Genomic DNA, 16,390 nt, shown 5'->3' on the forward strand with positions numbered 1-16,390 from the left:
TGTATAATTCTCTTTCCTCCTCATGTGGGTACTATTTTCTACCTGAATCCTGAAGTTCCCTAAACTCATCATAATTCTATGGTTTGGATTTCACTTGATTGGATTATAAACTGGGGCTGCTTAGCAACATCTCAAAAATTATGATGAGCCTCTCACTTTTTTTAGAGACAATGTGGGATAGTGAATAGGGTATTGGATTAGGAGACAGGAAGAACCAAGTTCTAGTTCTGCCCAGGCACTTAGGGCTGTATGATCCTGGGCAAAGAATTAATCACTTTTTTGCCTCAATTTCTACATCTTTAATAAGATTGGGGGGGGCTGAACTTGATTGCTTCTAAGGTCTTTTACAACTCTAAATCTATGATGCTATGGTCCTATGATCTCATGATGACTAGGCAGATATCTGAATGTTTTATGATATTATTTTGTAGGCAAGGAAATCCACTTGGGAGTTTCTAAATAAGCAACCTCTTGCTCTTCTGACTAGTACCATCCAAATAATTCACAATAATAGCAAAAGGTAAAGTACTGATAAAGTACTCTTGTTTTTCCTTATTATGACTATAGTCCCTTGTAGTTTCACCTTCCAGTACAGGAAGTCCTATTTGAAATACTCTTCTCTAAAAGGTAAGCTGCTCAGGAAATTCTCTTTTCTCAACAGAAGATGAACTTCTCAAATTTTGTTTTGAAGTTACTAAAAAAAAAGGAAACCTCCAAGACAGATAAGCACTTATCAAAGAATATCACACACACACACACACACACACACACACACACACACACACAGCCCTTTTCTGGCTGGAAACCTAAACTTCAGGACTCTTAAACTTGGGGGTTTAGAGAAGGAAAATTCAAGGGCTTTTACTTCATAGTCACATGGTTCACCTCTTCATTGTTGAGACATGCATAGAAAGATACCCATATTGCCTTTTCAAAACAAGATCCAGGAATTCAACACTGATTCAATATTGAGCTTGCAGTCCCCCCAAACCCAGATCTTTTTCATGCAATTCCTAGCTAATCACTTCCTACCATCATGTAATTGTGAAGGTAATTTTTTTAAATACAAGTATGAGACATTCAGGTCATGCAGATGAGCATATTTGCTTCTGCCATATGATTCTTCCCAACAATCTTGGCACTCTGTCATGACCCTGGCTGATGCTCTCTCTTAGACTGTAAGTACTGGGGCTGAAGTAATGCTAATTCATTAAACCTTAGGGTTCAGGGATTCTCATGTCAGGCCCATGAATGTAGCTTGTCTTTTGTCTCTTGCCAAGTCAAATATTAATGGTGCCTGGGGTGGGGAAGTAGTGCCCTCATAGGAAGAGCATTTAAGATGCTCTCAAAATCTCTCCTTAAGAAATGCAGAAGCAAAAATGATCAAAAGGGTAGAGGATCTTTTTTTATAGGTGAGAACAGAAGGATAGCTCTTTTTTCTAAGACCCCATCTCCCCAAAAGCCACTGCCAACCAATTTATCTTGAAGGTAGCTTCAGGAGGAGCAAAGTGTTCTATTCTTCATGGGAAGATGCAATCTAAAATCCTACCATAGAGGGTTACAACCCTATGAATTCAAGTTGATGGGGGAAGAGGGACTACTTTGATCTATCCCTATGATGAGGATGGTCTAACAGGCAAGTCTTTTTCATGCCTCATCATGGTGTCCCCTTATTTTTTGTTTTTTGTTTTTGCAAGGCAGTGGAGTTAAGTTCTAGGCAATTATTAAGTGTCTAAGGTTGGATTGGAACTCAGGTCCTCCTGACTCCAAGGCCAGTGCTCTATCCACTGTGCCACCAAGATGTTCCTAAAACTATTTTTAAAATAAACTTTTATTGACATCTTATGATTTTATATCTCACCCAAATTTTCCCCTCAGTACTACCAGCAATATGCAAACTCTGACAGGCTCCCTATAAAGTTGGAAGCATGGGTCAAGTAATGAATTGTGTCTGTCATCCAAGAACCAGTCTAGTTAATTTGGGATAGGCTTATCACTAGGTTGGTAATGGAGTGATGAATTTTTGGCCATAGCTCAAATACCATCTACTAAGCAGTAGAAGGGTTTCATACTATATCAGAGAAAGAAAGATACAAACCAAGGAAAGCACTGATCTTTGAAGTATGAAGTAGTAATAAAGTTCTTACTCACATGAGTGTGTGCATATGTACTTATATAAACACGTGTATGTATTCATGTATATATAAAACATATATGTTGTGGTGTGGGCACATGTATGAATTGTGTATGTATTTTATATTCACATATTTTATTATTATATTATATGCACACACATACATATCTATATATTGTTGCCCTTATTTAGGATCTGATATCATTTACTTTGGGTATTCTTATGGCACAGCTGAGTTATGTGCTTAGAAAAGATGCCTTGGAGCTTTGCTTTGCCTGAGTCATAGTCAATTTATATCCAAAGTAAGACTTGGTTTTCCTGACTCCAAGTCCAAATCCAAGACTCTATCTACTATACCACCCTGCCTCTATGTTACTATATTATATAACTATGTTACTATAGTTACTATGTTACTATACTATGTTAGTACAGTGGTACAATGGACAGAGCATCAGCCCTGGAGTCAGGAAAACCTAAGTTCAAATGTAGTCTTAGAAACTTGAAATTTACTGTGTGACCTTGGACAAGTTTAACCCTGATTGCCTTGGATCCACAGCCATCTCCAGTCATCCTGATTCATAGCTGACTACTGAACCCAGATGGTTTTAGAGGAGAAAGTGAGGCTGATGACTTAGCACAGCATCCCCTCACTCAAATCCAATTCATGTACTTGTCATGGCAACACCTCCCTGATGTCATGGTCTTCTTCAAGAACTAAGAACAAGGGGTAGCTAGGTGGCACAGTGGATAGAGTACCAGCCCTGGAGTCAGGAGTACCTGAGTTCAAATTTGACCTCAGACAATTACCGAGCTGTGTGGCCTTGGGCAAGCCACTTAACCCCATTTGCCTTGCAAAAACCTAAAAAAAGAAAAAAAAAGAATAAAGAACATCATTGTCATGTTACTATTAGTATTATTATTTTCTTTCTCTTATGACTATCTTTGTGTTCAATGGAATTCAGCTAGAAAGGACACTGGGACAAATCACTAATATACTATTAAAAACTGCTGCATTGTTTTCTCACAGATATTACTAAACTGTATTTTTTTTTTTTTTTTGCAAGGCAATGGGGTTAAGTGGCTTGCCCAAGGCCACACAGCTCGGTAATTATTAAGTATCTGAGGTCAGGTACTCCTGACTCCAGGGCTGTTGCTCTATCCACTGCGCCACCTAGCCACCCCACTAAACTGTCTTTTTAAGATCCATATGGAATGTTATGGAAAACAGTTGGAATAACAGTTTAGAATTGTTTTTTGAACACTCTTTTGATGAGGTACTTTCCCCTATATAACTGGGAAATATGTGTGTTTTTAATCTTTGATCTATGAATAAGTTTGAGATAAACTATATAAATGGTAGAAAGAAGGTAAGAAAAATCTTTTTGTAAAAAAGTGTCTTCTCTGTTGTTATTAAGAAACAAAAATAATTTTATAAGCAGTCTGGGAGGCACTGGAAACTGTGTATTCTGGAAAGATGGAGGAGAAAACAAACAGGACTATTTCCTGAGAGTGAAAATTCTTATTATGAGGGAAAAATATACAGAGAACTCTTGAACTTTTACCCAGTACACATAGTGGAATGAATGATTAAATTGTATTTCTAGAAGTAAAAGTCCTATGTTTTTATAGTAAGGGTTTGAGGTAACTTTGGACATGACCATTTTCAAAGTCAGAACATTGATTATACTTGTTTTTATTATTGATTTCATTTAAGAAATTATGTATTTAGTAATTAATATTTACATAGTTATAAAAGATTAAGGGATATAAAACAAATTACTATTGGGAAAGGTTTTTCAAATTCATTTTAAAATAATAATAAACTTTAGTGAGAGTTCAAACCTACAAATAAGGAAAAAGAGATTGTAACTTAATAAGCAAACAGTTAAACACATTTCAGGTCTACCTTAGAGCTTCCTATGATGAGAGTGAATAAGAGCTGAGGGAACAGTCTGTGGTGGAGATCAATATAAGTGGGAGTGGAGGATGGTCAATATTTGTAAGCCTTACCCAAAGGGCAACAAAAATGTGCATACCCTTTGATCCAGCAATACCACTACTGAGCCTATACAATAAAGAGATGATGAAAAAGGGTAAAAAATCACGTAAAAAATATTAATAGCAGCCCTGTTTGTGGTGGCAAAGAATTGGAAATCAAGTAAATGTCCTTCAGTTGGGGAATGTTGTAGCAAACTGTGGTATATGTATGTGATGGAACACTATAGTTCAATTAGAAACCAGGAGGGATGGGAATTCAGGGAAGCCTGGAGGGATTTGCATGAACTGATGCTGAGTGAGATAAGCAGAACCAGAAAAACACTGTACACCCTAACAGCAACATGGGGGTGATGATCAAACCTGATGGACTCGCTCCTTCCATCAGTGCAACAACCAAGGACAATTTTGGGCTATCTGCAAAGGAGAGTGCCATCTGTATCCAGAGAAATAACTGTGGAGTTTGAACAAAGACCAAAGACTATTACATTTTTAAAAAAACCTATTATATAATTTTTCTATCTCTTGTACTTCATTTTTTTCCCCTTAAAGATGATTTCTCTCTCATCACATTCAACTGAGATCAATGTATACCATGGAAACAATGTAAAGATTGACAGACTGCCTTCTGTGGGGGAGGGAAACAAGCTTCAGGTGTGAAAATTTTAAAACTCAAAAATAAATAAAATATTTTTTATTTAAAAAAAAACTTGGGGGTGGCTAGGTGGCACAGTGGATAGAGCACTGGTCCTGGAGTCAGGAGTACCTGGGTTCAAATCCAGCCTCAGACACTTAATAATTACCTAGCTGTGTGGCCTTGGGCAAGCCACTTAACCCCATTGCCTTAAAAAATCTAAAAAAGAAAAAACTGGAAAAAAATAAGGTAAAAAAATATTTGTAAGCCTTGCTGTCCTATTAAATTTGTCTCTTTTCCATTATAATGTTTGAAGGACTTTTGCAAAAGTGGATAAAATGGTTGATTTCCGAGGTGTTGGGATGCGGGTTCCCATGGCATAAATTGACCGGCAGCATCTCGAGGACAACTCGGGGAGAAGGCAGGATGAAAGGCGGCCATGGTAAGGCCCAGTTTCTTTATAAGGGTCCCTGCAAATCCCAGAGACACCCCAGATCCCACCATTGCCTCATGTTAATTTAGACAAGCCCACCACCCCTTACTCTTAGCGCCCTCCCTCTGGGACCATGCCCACTCTGCCCTCGGGTGGCCGTGAGTGTCTCCCTCCTTAGACGGGGGTCTTCCAAAGGACAGGGGCTGGCTTTGGCCTTTCTTTGTATCTGGTAGGAAGCCTTGACCTTTGTTCTGTAAGAGGACTTGGTGGTGGGCAGAGGCTAAGACAAACACGTGAACTAGATTTGAGTGAGGGGGGTGATGCGCGAGGCCCGGTTAAGTGACTTGCCCAAGGTCTGCGGCTGAATTTGAACTTGGGTCCTCCTGACTTGGAGTTTGGTGCTACACCTACTGTGCCACCTAGCTCCCCTTGGCATTTGATGTTGGTTGACAGCCGACTAAGGAATGAACTGCCACGTTATTAGCAAACTGAGGCAGTGTGTCTTGTGTCTGGGGCGGGATTTGAACTCGGGTCCTCCTGACTCCAGAGTCTGACAAAGCTGGAATAGAACCGAGTCCTCTGGGTCTCCAAGGTCGCTAACGGGATTCAATCATAGGATCCCAAGAATTGTTAATAAGCGCAATTCAAGATCCCCAAACAGAACCTGCTTAGGGTCTAGGAAGCTTTGCGAATGAAAACAGAAGGGAGCCTAGAGGCCGCGGCAGCGGGAGGATCCGAACCCGCGCCCCACGCCTCGCCAGAGATGGACTAGCGCTTCCAGCAAATCCGCGAGAAGCCGCGCCCCCAGCCTCCCAGAGAGGCTTCTCCCGTTGGTTGTCAGGAAAAGAGAGCTGAACCAATCCTCGTCCGCCTCCGTCGCCGGGCCCGCCCCTCCAGGGAGCGCGCCGGAGCTCCGCCCCCGTTACCCGGCATCCTCTTCGCCGCCGCATCCAAGATGGAGGAGTACGCCCGGGAGCCCTGGTGAGTGAACGAGCGAGTGAATGAGAGAGTGACTGAGCGAGCCAGTGAGCCGCCAAACCGCCGGCCTCCTCGGGCCCTCCCTCCCCCGCCGCCTGCCTCTCGCGCCCGGCCGTTCCCGCCGCCCGGCTCCCCCGGCCCGCCGGCCGTGACCTTGCCCCCTCGGGGGCGCGGGCCTCTGCCGCCGCGCTCCGGCCCCCGGATCTCCCTGGCCGGGGCCCCGCCCCCACCCGCTCAGGCCCCGGATGACCTTTGCCTCCGGGGCATCTGGTGCTGCCCCGCCCCCCGGATGTCCGCGCCTCTGCGCAGGCGCAGCCCCACACGTGGGGCCGGTCGCCCCCCAGGCGGGCTCTTTCCGCCGCGGGAGTCCGCTGGGGCCGCCCTGTCCTTGGTGGCCCGTGCCGCCCGGGGCCGCCGCTCGTGCTCCGTGCTGGATGGAGCCCGCGGACTCGCCCTGCGGAGGGGCTCGGCCCGGGGAGAGGAGGAGCCGGGTTCGAGCGCTGCCAGCGGCTGGGTGGATGGAGCCGGGGGACCTGAGCCAGACACTCAGTAATGACCTAGCTGTGGCCTTGGGCGAGCCGCTTAACCCCATTGCCTTGCAAAAAAACCCAGAAAAGATAAAAGAACTAATTCCATTGGTCTTTGAGTTCTCTTCTTGATACTCCTTTGACTTCTGAAGCTTCTGTTTTCTTGACTCCTCTAATATTGCGCTATCCTAACTGTACAATAGCCAGGTCTATCTATGAAGTCTTTGGTGACTTCTATCTCCCTTCCTCTAATTTGCTAGTTTACCGTGGGTCAGGCACTCTGCTAAGAAAGAACACAAGTCAAAAATAAAACTACTGTAAGGAAATCTAAACACAAAGAGGTTATTAGAAAGTAACTTCTGAAGACACAGGGTGAGGTGCTGAGGGAAAGCATTAAGGACAGCTTTGTATAGGAAGTGACATTTGAACTTCTGCATCTTGAAAAGAGGGATTCTAAGAAGCAGAGTTGGATAAGAAGAATAAAGGTATAGATGAAGATGGAATGGAATTTCCTGGATGAGCAACCACAAGTAGGCCAGTGTGACTGGAATATAGGATGCATAATGTGTTATCAGCCTGGAAAGATAGATTGGAGCCAGATTGTGAAGGATTTCAGATACCAAACAGAAAATTGAATATTATTCTAGGCAGTGGAGTTTCTTGAGCAGGGAGATGACTTGGGCTTTAAGAATATCACTTTGGCATCTGTGGGCAGGATGGATTAGAAAAATGAGAGATTAGTCGCTAGGGAATGAATTAGTATAGATAATATTCTAATTGGCCGGGCAGGGGAATGAAGTCACAAGGGTGGTTATAGTATTAACAGAAAGGAGATTTATTCAAAGATATTGAGGAAAAAAGATGGATAAGACTCAACCTGATAGGAATATTTCCACCATCAAAATGTAAGCATTCTGCAAGGTTCTGTCTTCAGATTTATCTGATGTCATTCCATTGGCTTTAGCTAGCAGTTTTATACATGATTTCATCTACCTCATTCAGAATTAATTGTGAACATTAAATTATGATATAAATTTGAGCTGATGTTATCATCTATAGCTCTCCAGATGATTATAAACTCTGTGACTGTTGTAGCCTTATTTTTAAGTTACTTATATTTCTTTGAGTTGTGGTCTCAGACTTAAAATATGTAAGCAAAAATTTGTTTTGGATTCTAGGGGAAACTATTTGCCTCCTCTCTAAAGAACTATTGTTATTTCAGTAATGTGTAAATGAAAATATGCTTGAGTATATAACATAAATCTAGAAGGGGGCAGGTAATATCTGAAATTCTCTTCCCAACTGGGCAGTATTTTTTCTTAACTCTTCCCAAGAAGGCTGACCTGGTCACTGTCCTAAAGGAGAGCAACATGAGTGAGATTGACCCTATTTGAAGACCATGCAAAGACATTTACTTGTTTTTTATTATTGTGCATACATTTTCTTTAATGACCAGAGGATGGACTCTGCTTATTAGATTGTTGCTTATTGGTTCCTTCATTGAAAATTTTTAAAAATTAGTTGTATGTGGAACATTCAGTGTGGATTAGGCTAAAACTCACTGAAAATTTAGATATGATTGTCACCATCAAGTTTCTTTGAAGTTTAATGAGTAGGCCTTTTCCATTACCTTGTATCAAATGAACTTTAACTAACACCAGTTGATGATGATTAGTGCCAACAGACATGCCTGGGTAAGTAGATCCTCTTGTCACCTCTGCCCCTCACAATCTCCCCATGATAAGATGGGGAAGGAATCTGACCTCAATGTTGCACAGTGTTTAAAACCATCTTAATTTCAGTTATACCAAGCCATTCCTGCCTTCTCAAAGTTAACGATTCTGAGAGCCTTCAGTTTCAGAATTATTCTACTCATATTTCCTCCATGTTAGGATAATACTGAATAGTTCACCCAAACCATTTAGTCAACCCAGCATTTTCCTCTCAGCTTTTAGTTTTGTTAGAGAGCCCAGCTTCTGAACTTTGCTTTGTAGCTTAATTACCTAAAATTTGTAATCAGAAATCTATGCCATCCTCCTTATTTTTTTCAACTATAACTGATCATTGTGGTCTTTACCATACAATTATAGAGAGGAGTTGTTTGTAAAGTGCATTCTTAGAATTTGCTGATTCTGTTTGAATCTGACTTCACAGAACTGGAAATCTGAGTTGGAAGGGATCATAACTATCTTTTTAGTTCAAAATACACCTGACCAAAGACAAACCTGTAACATCACTCACAAATGACCCAGCCTGTACAGAGGGCATGGCTGCCCTTTGTCTTGTTTCTATTTCTGCAGCATCTCTTGCATCTGTTCCCTCTGATACCCATACAACTATCTCAGCACCTTCATTTAATCTTAAATGACCTCTTAGTCATGTGATTTGTCTTCTCTTTTGCATTCTTCGCAAAGCTACCAGAATGATATTCATTACTGAAGAAGTATTAATTGATATTTTTTGTTTTTACATCACCTTCATTCTCAGTTTGAGGCAGCCTTGGCATACTGGATAGAAAGCTGGCTTGGAACCAGGAAAGTATATTCCTGTCCTGTCTTTGACATATGAGGTTCTGAGCAAATCCTGTAACTTAAGAGGATAGGTTGCAGAGAAGTTGCTGACCTGCCATCAGTAGAGGGAGTTTCTTTATCTTCTATATCAATATTCTTATATCCCATAATTTCCAAATATATTACTCCTTTCTCTTGCCCCAGGGAATCTTTTTATAACAAAGAACGAAAAAAAGAGAGAAAGCAATAACCAAAACTTAACCTTCATATGAATCTAGTCTGACAGTCTATGCTGTCTTCTATGGAGTCTCCTATTAATGCAAAGAATATGAGCTGAAAGACAGTCTTCTGCAGAAAACCTTTCTTAAGTCCCCTCAATTGCTAATGGCCCCCAAAGTACCTTGTATTGAACTACTTTATATTTTATAAGAATTTGTCTTCTTCATTAAAGTGTAGTAGTCTCCTTGGGAGTAAAAATGCCATCATTCTTTGTCCTTGAGTATCCAGCATCTTAGCACAGTGCTTGGATACTAGGTGCTTAAAAACAGTATTTGATCATTAACCAAAATTATTTTCACATGAATTGAATCCTGTGGCAGTTCCTTTTCTTGTAGTTTCATTAGCATAAATTGAATGCCATATATTTTGAGGGACAGTTTCATTAATTGGACTGGCCTTGTGTTTTAGAATTGTCATTCATTTAAACAGCAAATGTTTGGGGGAGAAGGCAAGTTTTGAGATATGAGATGTAATTAAAAGTTTTGGGGTTTTTTTTTCTTTTTCCTCTTAGCCCCTGGCGAATTGTGGATGACTGTGGTGGGGCTTTCACTATGGGTACCATAGGAGGTGGTATCTTCCAAGCAATCAAAGGTTTTCGCAATTCTCCTGTGGTAAGTTTATGGAAAATCTAGTCTACATAGAACCCAGATTTAATTTTTTTTAACTATCATTGGGTTGGAAATCAATAGCACTTCTAATGTTTTCTGACCACTTGGTTTTATTTCCTCAGGGGATGAGCCACAGGCTTCGAGGAAGTCTGACAGCCATCAAAACCAGAGCACCACAATTGGGAGGTAAAGAAAATTATTTCATGTTCAGATCTATTTTTCTGATTTTCTATGTTCTGTTGATCTCAGTTTGGCTTTTAATTGCTTATGCCTGAAAAACATCTTCACAAACTGATGCCATCATGGCCTCCTTTGAAAAAGTAGACTTGAATTAGTATACTTATGATATTGTTTGGATAGAAAGGGGGAAAATGTATAAAGTTGAAGGTTTTGAAAAGGGAAGTGGTGGTTTCTGAGGAAGCTAAAAGAAAATATTAAATTCTTAGAGAGCCTTGAAAAGCAGGAGAGCTATTTTCTAGAACAGAGAGGTAGGTGAATACCAAGAATTCAGAGATACTAACTTTGCTCTGTTTTATTAGAAATACCTGGTAAGGCGAAATAGGAAAAAACCTTCCTTGGGCTTTTTTGCTGAGTTCTTAGTTATTCATTAAAAACTTGGTTGAAATGACACCTGCTCCAGGAAAGCTTCTCTGTTCCATCTCAACATTAAAGACCCTTTACTCCTTTAAATCTTAGATTATATCTTCTTTATACTTCTTATGTATGCCCTCTATTTGATTATCAGTTCTGGGAGAGTCAGGATGCTGGCTTTTCAGAACCTAACCTGCCTGAAATGAATGAACAAGATATGAACCACAGGGTTTCATATACATGAAGAAATGTAAGAGTGTGGGAAGACCTGGAGAAATCCTACAGCCAGGGAAGAAAATGATCCAAGGAGATGAAAGGTTCAGATTTACTTTATCTTGCAAAATGATGAGTTTCCTGAGTTCATGGAAGTCTGGTAGAGCCGCCAAGAGAAATGATATATATGAGGGGTGTGCGTGCGTGTGTGTGTGTGTGTGTGTGTGTGTGTGTGTTGATTTAAGGGGTTGAGGGATAACAGTAAAAACTGAAGAGAAGACATTTGAACATTGGTTTGAATGAAACTAAGAATTTCAAGAGGCAAAGGTTAGGTAGAAGGAGCATTCCAGAAATAGATGAGAGGTGGAATGTTCTATATGGGGAACTGCCTATTGAACAGTATGGCAGGTAAGACTGGGAAGATCTGACTTCTGAGGTTGTGGATGAGTCAACTCACTTGCTAGCAACGGAGGCAACCAGTATTTGGAACGTAAACATATTTGTTATGAAAAAGCTCCAGGTACAAGGTCACAGCATAGAAAATCACTGCAAGGTGAATGGCCTTGGAACTCCTCTGGTAAAGTTAACTTTGAGATCCCCTCTTGGTCTTGTGCATCACCCAGCTAACTCATATTTCTGCCTGTTCCTGGCTTAAGAGACCTTATTTTTTCCCCTGCAGAAAGCTATTCCTAGTATTTGCCATTCTCCCAGAAGCTCCTCCATATTTTTCTTTTCTCATGCCACTTTCTCTCTTAGCTATTTCTTCTTGATATTTTCTTCTGTACTTTGATCCCATAGAATTCTCATGCTTTCACCCTATAATACTACAAAAGTAACATGCAAACAGTGCAAAATCTGCTAAGCTTTCAGTGAACCAATAAATCTCCATTAGTATTTGTGGTAGAAATTTTTTAATGCCATTTATTTTTAGTTTTCAATTACTTTATGGCATAGTATAGAAATAGCAATTATTGGGCGGCTAGGTGGCATAGTGGATAAAGAGCCGGCCTTGGAGTCAGGAGTACCTGGGTTCAAATCTGGTCTCAGACACTTAATAATTACCTGTGTGGCCTAGCCACTTAACTCCATTTGCCTTGCAAAAAAACCTAAAAAAAAAACAAAAAAAACAAATAGCAATTATTTCTCCTCCATTTATATGGTTGTTATGACAACCAAAAATAACCATAAAATGAATTAGCAGCATAAAACTTACTATGTAGAAAACACATTAGACCCACAATGTATTTTATGTTCTTGTCAAGTACCTAGTATTCTAGAGTTTGGTATATAAAGTGAGCATGTTTAAAATTCAGTAAAATTTTACCTTCATTCCTAGATTGGGCTCCTTATGTAATTGAATCCAACTTGACCTTAAAATGGAATCCCTTATACAGCAACAGATAATCATCCAGTCTCGGGTTGAAGATCATTAGTAATTGGGCATGCCCAGATCAGCCCATTCCACAGTCAAGACATTGAGCTAAAACTCTCTACAGCTTCCATTCATGGGGCCTCAGGATGTGCAAAACAAGTCTAATCTCCTTCCCACACAATGGATTTTTTTCCCTGTAAACAGCTATTATGTGCTACTCCTGAAATCTTCTCTTTTTTTAAGCTGATAATCTCCATTTCCTTCAGATGAGACTTGTGTAACACAGTTTCCATTCACTTCACTGTCAATTCAATATGATCTAACTAACTGGAGTTCCTAAATATGCCCAGAAGAAAACACAGGACTCCAGAGATTATCTGATCTGGAGACCATTACCTCTACTATTCTAGGGAGGTATACCATTATTAATGCTGTCTTAAAATGACATTATTTTTTAGCTGCTCCATCACAATTTTGATGCTTAGCAAAGCTCTAAATTCACTTTAAAAAACTTTTTCATAGGAACCTCTTGCGAGTTATATTTGTATAGTTGCTTTTTTTATGTCAGTCATAGATTTAATAAACATTGTTTAAAAAAAAATGAATAGAACTGACCAAAAGCCAATCCTTTTGGTACCACCTTCACAGATTCATTAGTCACTATTCTTTGGGTCAGATCATTCACCTAGTTCTGAATCTGTATACTTTAGATTCTAATCTCTGTTGGTTCTAGATGCATTAGATTATGACCTGATTATATAGTTATAGGCATGACTAAGAGAAAGGAATGAGAAATGTTGCTTCAGCAGCTAGCATAGCTCAAATCTATTAATGAGAGAAGAAAAATAAGACATGAGAGAAAAACTATTAAAGTCAGAAAAAAGTTAAGAAATAAAATCAAATATATGACAGTGAAAGCTTTGTATAGGTTTTAAACATCTGTAGTCTGTTAAAAAATATTTTTTTATGCAGCCCAATTTCTTTTAGCCCTCAATTATTTCTTTCACATTTGGGATCTTTACTGATTTTCCAGCTGGAATAACATCTCGAGCTTTTTATTAGACTGATAAGTATTGTGGCTTTATTCAGTTCTTGAGCAGATTTGTGGTGCATGTTCAAATTGTGCAGTTAATCTAAGACATAACAAAGAGTGGAATTTAAACTTGTTCCCTACTAGATGATTTAACAGGAACATAATTTTTATATGTTAATGTGAATTTTTTTTTTAAACTGAACCAGGTAGCTTTGCAGTTTGGGGAGGTCTCTTTTCCATGATTGATTGCAGTATGGTAAAAGTCAGAGGAAAAGAAGATCCATGGAATTCCATCACAAGTGGTGCCTTAACTGGAGCCATCTTGGCAGCAAGAAGTAAGAAATTCTTATGGCTACATGAGAAGAAAGATTGTTTGGGAGACCTTTTTCAAGCATCACATCTTTGCCATTACTCATTTAGTATATGAGACTGATAGCTGCAAGAGAAAAGCTAAGTTTATCCTGTTTAAGTTGATTTAGTAGAAGAGATATAGAATGGCGATTCAGAAAGGAAAATGAGGACCTATTTATCTTGGCAATTTTGAGAGCAATAGGGAATAGTAGTTGATGGCATTTTATTAGTGTAATAGACCTGCTTCCTTAAGGATATGTTTTTTATCAGAACCTTTTGCAACTTGTCTGAAACTTTAAGTTGTTCAGGTTGATGATATATTGTTGAATGGTTTTTATTTTGATGTTTTTTAATAGCAACAGCTACTGCTTAGTTAACAGCCGATAATTTCACCTATGATAGCGATTCACTAGCATTTTAGGAATTATTTTCTAAATCCAGACAGACAAGTTTTGGAATACTAATAAATAATAGTTGACAAGTTGAATGTTCATGTACCTCCAAAGGTCATTCCATTTCTGTTCTGATATCAGGGATGTGAGTTTGGTCCAGAAAGGGGAAAAAAGGTCTATTGCCTTATAAAGTCAGGCTCAGCCCTAGGAAAAAGAGAAGGTTTCCAAAGGAAACCAGGACAGTTCTGAGCATGATGCAGTAGGTGTTGTCGTTATTCTAGGACAAGTCTGAGTTTTCCTGAAAATATCAAATTGAATTGAATCCCCAGTGATAAAGGGAAGATCTTAACATAACTTCTTCCTCCCCAACCCTTGCAAAAAAAGTCAGACAGGGTCACTGAGCTACCTTTTGGCTTAATGAAGCCTATGAGCCCCTTAGAATGTTTTCAAATGCATAAAATAAAGTATTAGATTATAACTGAAACCAGTTTTTTTTTAATAGCTATTCAAATATTTAAAAAACAATATCAGGGACCTCAAGTTAAGAACTCCTCCTGTTTTATATCCACTGAGCTCATTCCTGTTCCCTAGTAGGGCCAATGCATAAGTAAGTAGTAGAAAATAATTTCTATGGCATTTTATTCTCAGATGGACCAGTGGCCATGGTTGGTTCAGCTGCAATGGGTGGCATTCTTCTTGCTTTAATAGAAGGAGCTGGTATCCTATTAACAAGATTTGCATCTTCACAGTTTCCAAATGGTAAGTGTTCCTCCTCTTAAGTTATGCTTTCAGGAGCTGAAATCATGGCTTTGGAATGGTTCACTGATCTTTAGATACACTATCACTTGAATTGAGTTTATTTATGCTGGTGGCTTCCTTGGCATTCCTGGAGGTATCTGCCTTAGAAACAGTATTCATGTTTTGTTGTGGAGACCCTGAGGATGTTGGTAATAGATGACAGTGCCATTTAAAGAATAGGACATGTATTTCAACTACTGTTTTAAGAAAAACAAAAAATAACTAGCTACATATTATATACAGTGAATCTTTTCCACAGTTAGTTTTTTCCCAAGCATTTGGGTTAATTGGGGAGAAAAGGGATCACAAAAAAAATTGGTATGGTGCATGCCATTGCTTGGCTATTTAGTATCCACTCCTTTTTTTCTTTTAAGATTTTATTTATTTTGAGTTTTATAATTTTTCCCCTAATCTTCCTTCCTCCCCTCCCCCCCAATCCATTCTTTCTGTAACATTTAGGAAGAAAAGTTTAGGTGCTGATGATCACATTGAATCAAGTTTGGCCCTTGTAACCATAGAAACTTGAACTTTTACTCTAAATTTGGAACTGTTTGTTTTTCCCTGAGGCCTAGGGAAAGGAGAATGGTATCAGTAGGGACTGATATTGGAACTAGCAGAAAGGGATTACATTCTGTCTGAAACAGTAATAGCAAAACATTGACCTGACTGTTCTTTAACAAGACAAGAAAAGTGAAACAAGTAGAAAATTGATTTTAAGCTCTTGGACACTAGAGTGTGGGGAATAGATCATCTCTCCCAGTCTGATCTCATTTCCCTGTGCCTTTGAGCAAGGATCCTATATCCTTCTGACACAACTTTCAAATGATGCTTTGCTTATTAGATACCATTGGGATAGACTGAATGATCTCATGGGCTCTTTCTGTCTGAATTATATACTTTTTTAGTCACCACTTTAAAGTAGACATTAATTGGAATATCCCCATTCTGCCACACATTAACTAGAATACTTTTTTCCAGTCAAAGACATATTGCACAAATGAAAATAGTCATATTAAACATATTTACAAAAAAGTGAAAACATGTTAAAATTTCACATATAGTCCTGACTCTCTTAAAGAAATGTTAGTATTTTAATGCTTTACTTGCTACAGCTTTGTTTTCTTGAAGAGTTCAAGCACCAAAATGAATCTCTAAGCTTTCTAGGGATTCAGTATTCAACTTTTGCCTAGTTGCCTTTTTTTATTTTGCCTATTTTAAAAAAATTTTCAGAAATATATCAGTTTTGGGGCGGCTAGGTGGTGTAGTGTATAAAGCACCAGCCTTGGAGTCAGGAGTACCTGGGTTCAAATCCAGTCTCAGACACTTAATAAGGCCTTGTGGCCTTGGGCAAGCCACTTAACCCCATTTGCCTTGCAAAAACCTAAAAAAAAAAATCAGTTTTTACAATAGAACAATAGTTCTGGAAAATTATTTGTAAAGAGAGTAAATCATGATGGTATAATTTCATAGAAATGCTCATGGGGAAAATTATTTCAGTCAGTTAAAAATAATTATTCTGGCACTGGGGCAAACCAGTATAAT

The 16,390-nt window shown here is 39.2% G+C and overlaps 1 protein-coding gene across 2 annotated transcripts in view; it reads left to right on the forward strand.

Moving 5' to 3' along the window:
• TIMM17A (translocase of inner mitochondrial membrane 17A) overlaps window positions 1-16,390 on the forward strand; it is a 63,993-nt gene that overhangs the window by 44,366 nt on the left and 3,237 nt on the right. The window contains exons 3-8 of one of the 2 annotated variants that reach the window (XM_074222365.1): window positions 5,080-5,205; window positions 5,869-6,177; window positions 10,002-10,101; window positions 10,221-10,284; window positions 13,514-13,642; window positions 14,699-14,809. In XM_074222365.1, coding sequence (XP_074078466.1) covers window positions 6,152-6,177; window positions 10,002-10,101; window positions 10,221-10,284; window positions 13,514-13,642; window positions 14,699-14,809 — 430 coding nt within the window. In that variant the 5' untranslated portion in view covers window positions 5,080-5,205; window positions 5,869-6,151. Of the gene's footprint in view, window positions 1-5,079; window positions 5,206-5,868; window positions 6,178-6,702; window positions 6,724-10,001; window positions 10,102-10,220; window positions 10,285-13,513; window positions 13,643-14,698; window positions 14,810-16,390 lie in introns of those variants that run through there. The other variant, XM_074222366.1, reaches the window with a different exon arrangement.

The sequence above is a fragment of the Macrotis lagotis genome, chromosome 2 (assembly GCF_037893015.1).
Source record: "Macrotis lagotis isolate mMagLag1 chromosome 2, bilby.v1.9.chrom.fasta, whole genome shotgun sequence".
Lineage (NCBI taxonomy): Eukaryota > Metazoa > Chordata > Mammalia > Peramelemorphia > Peramelidae > Macrotis > Macrotis lagotis.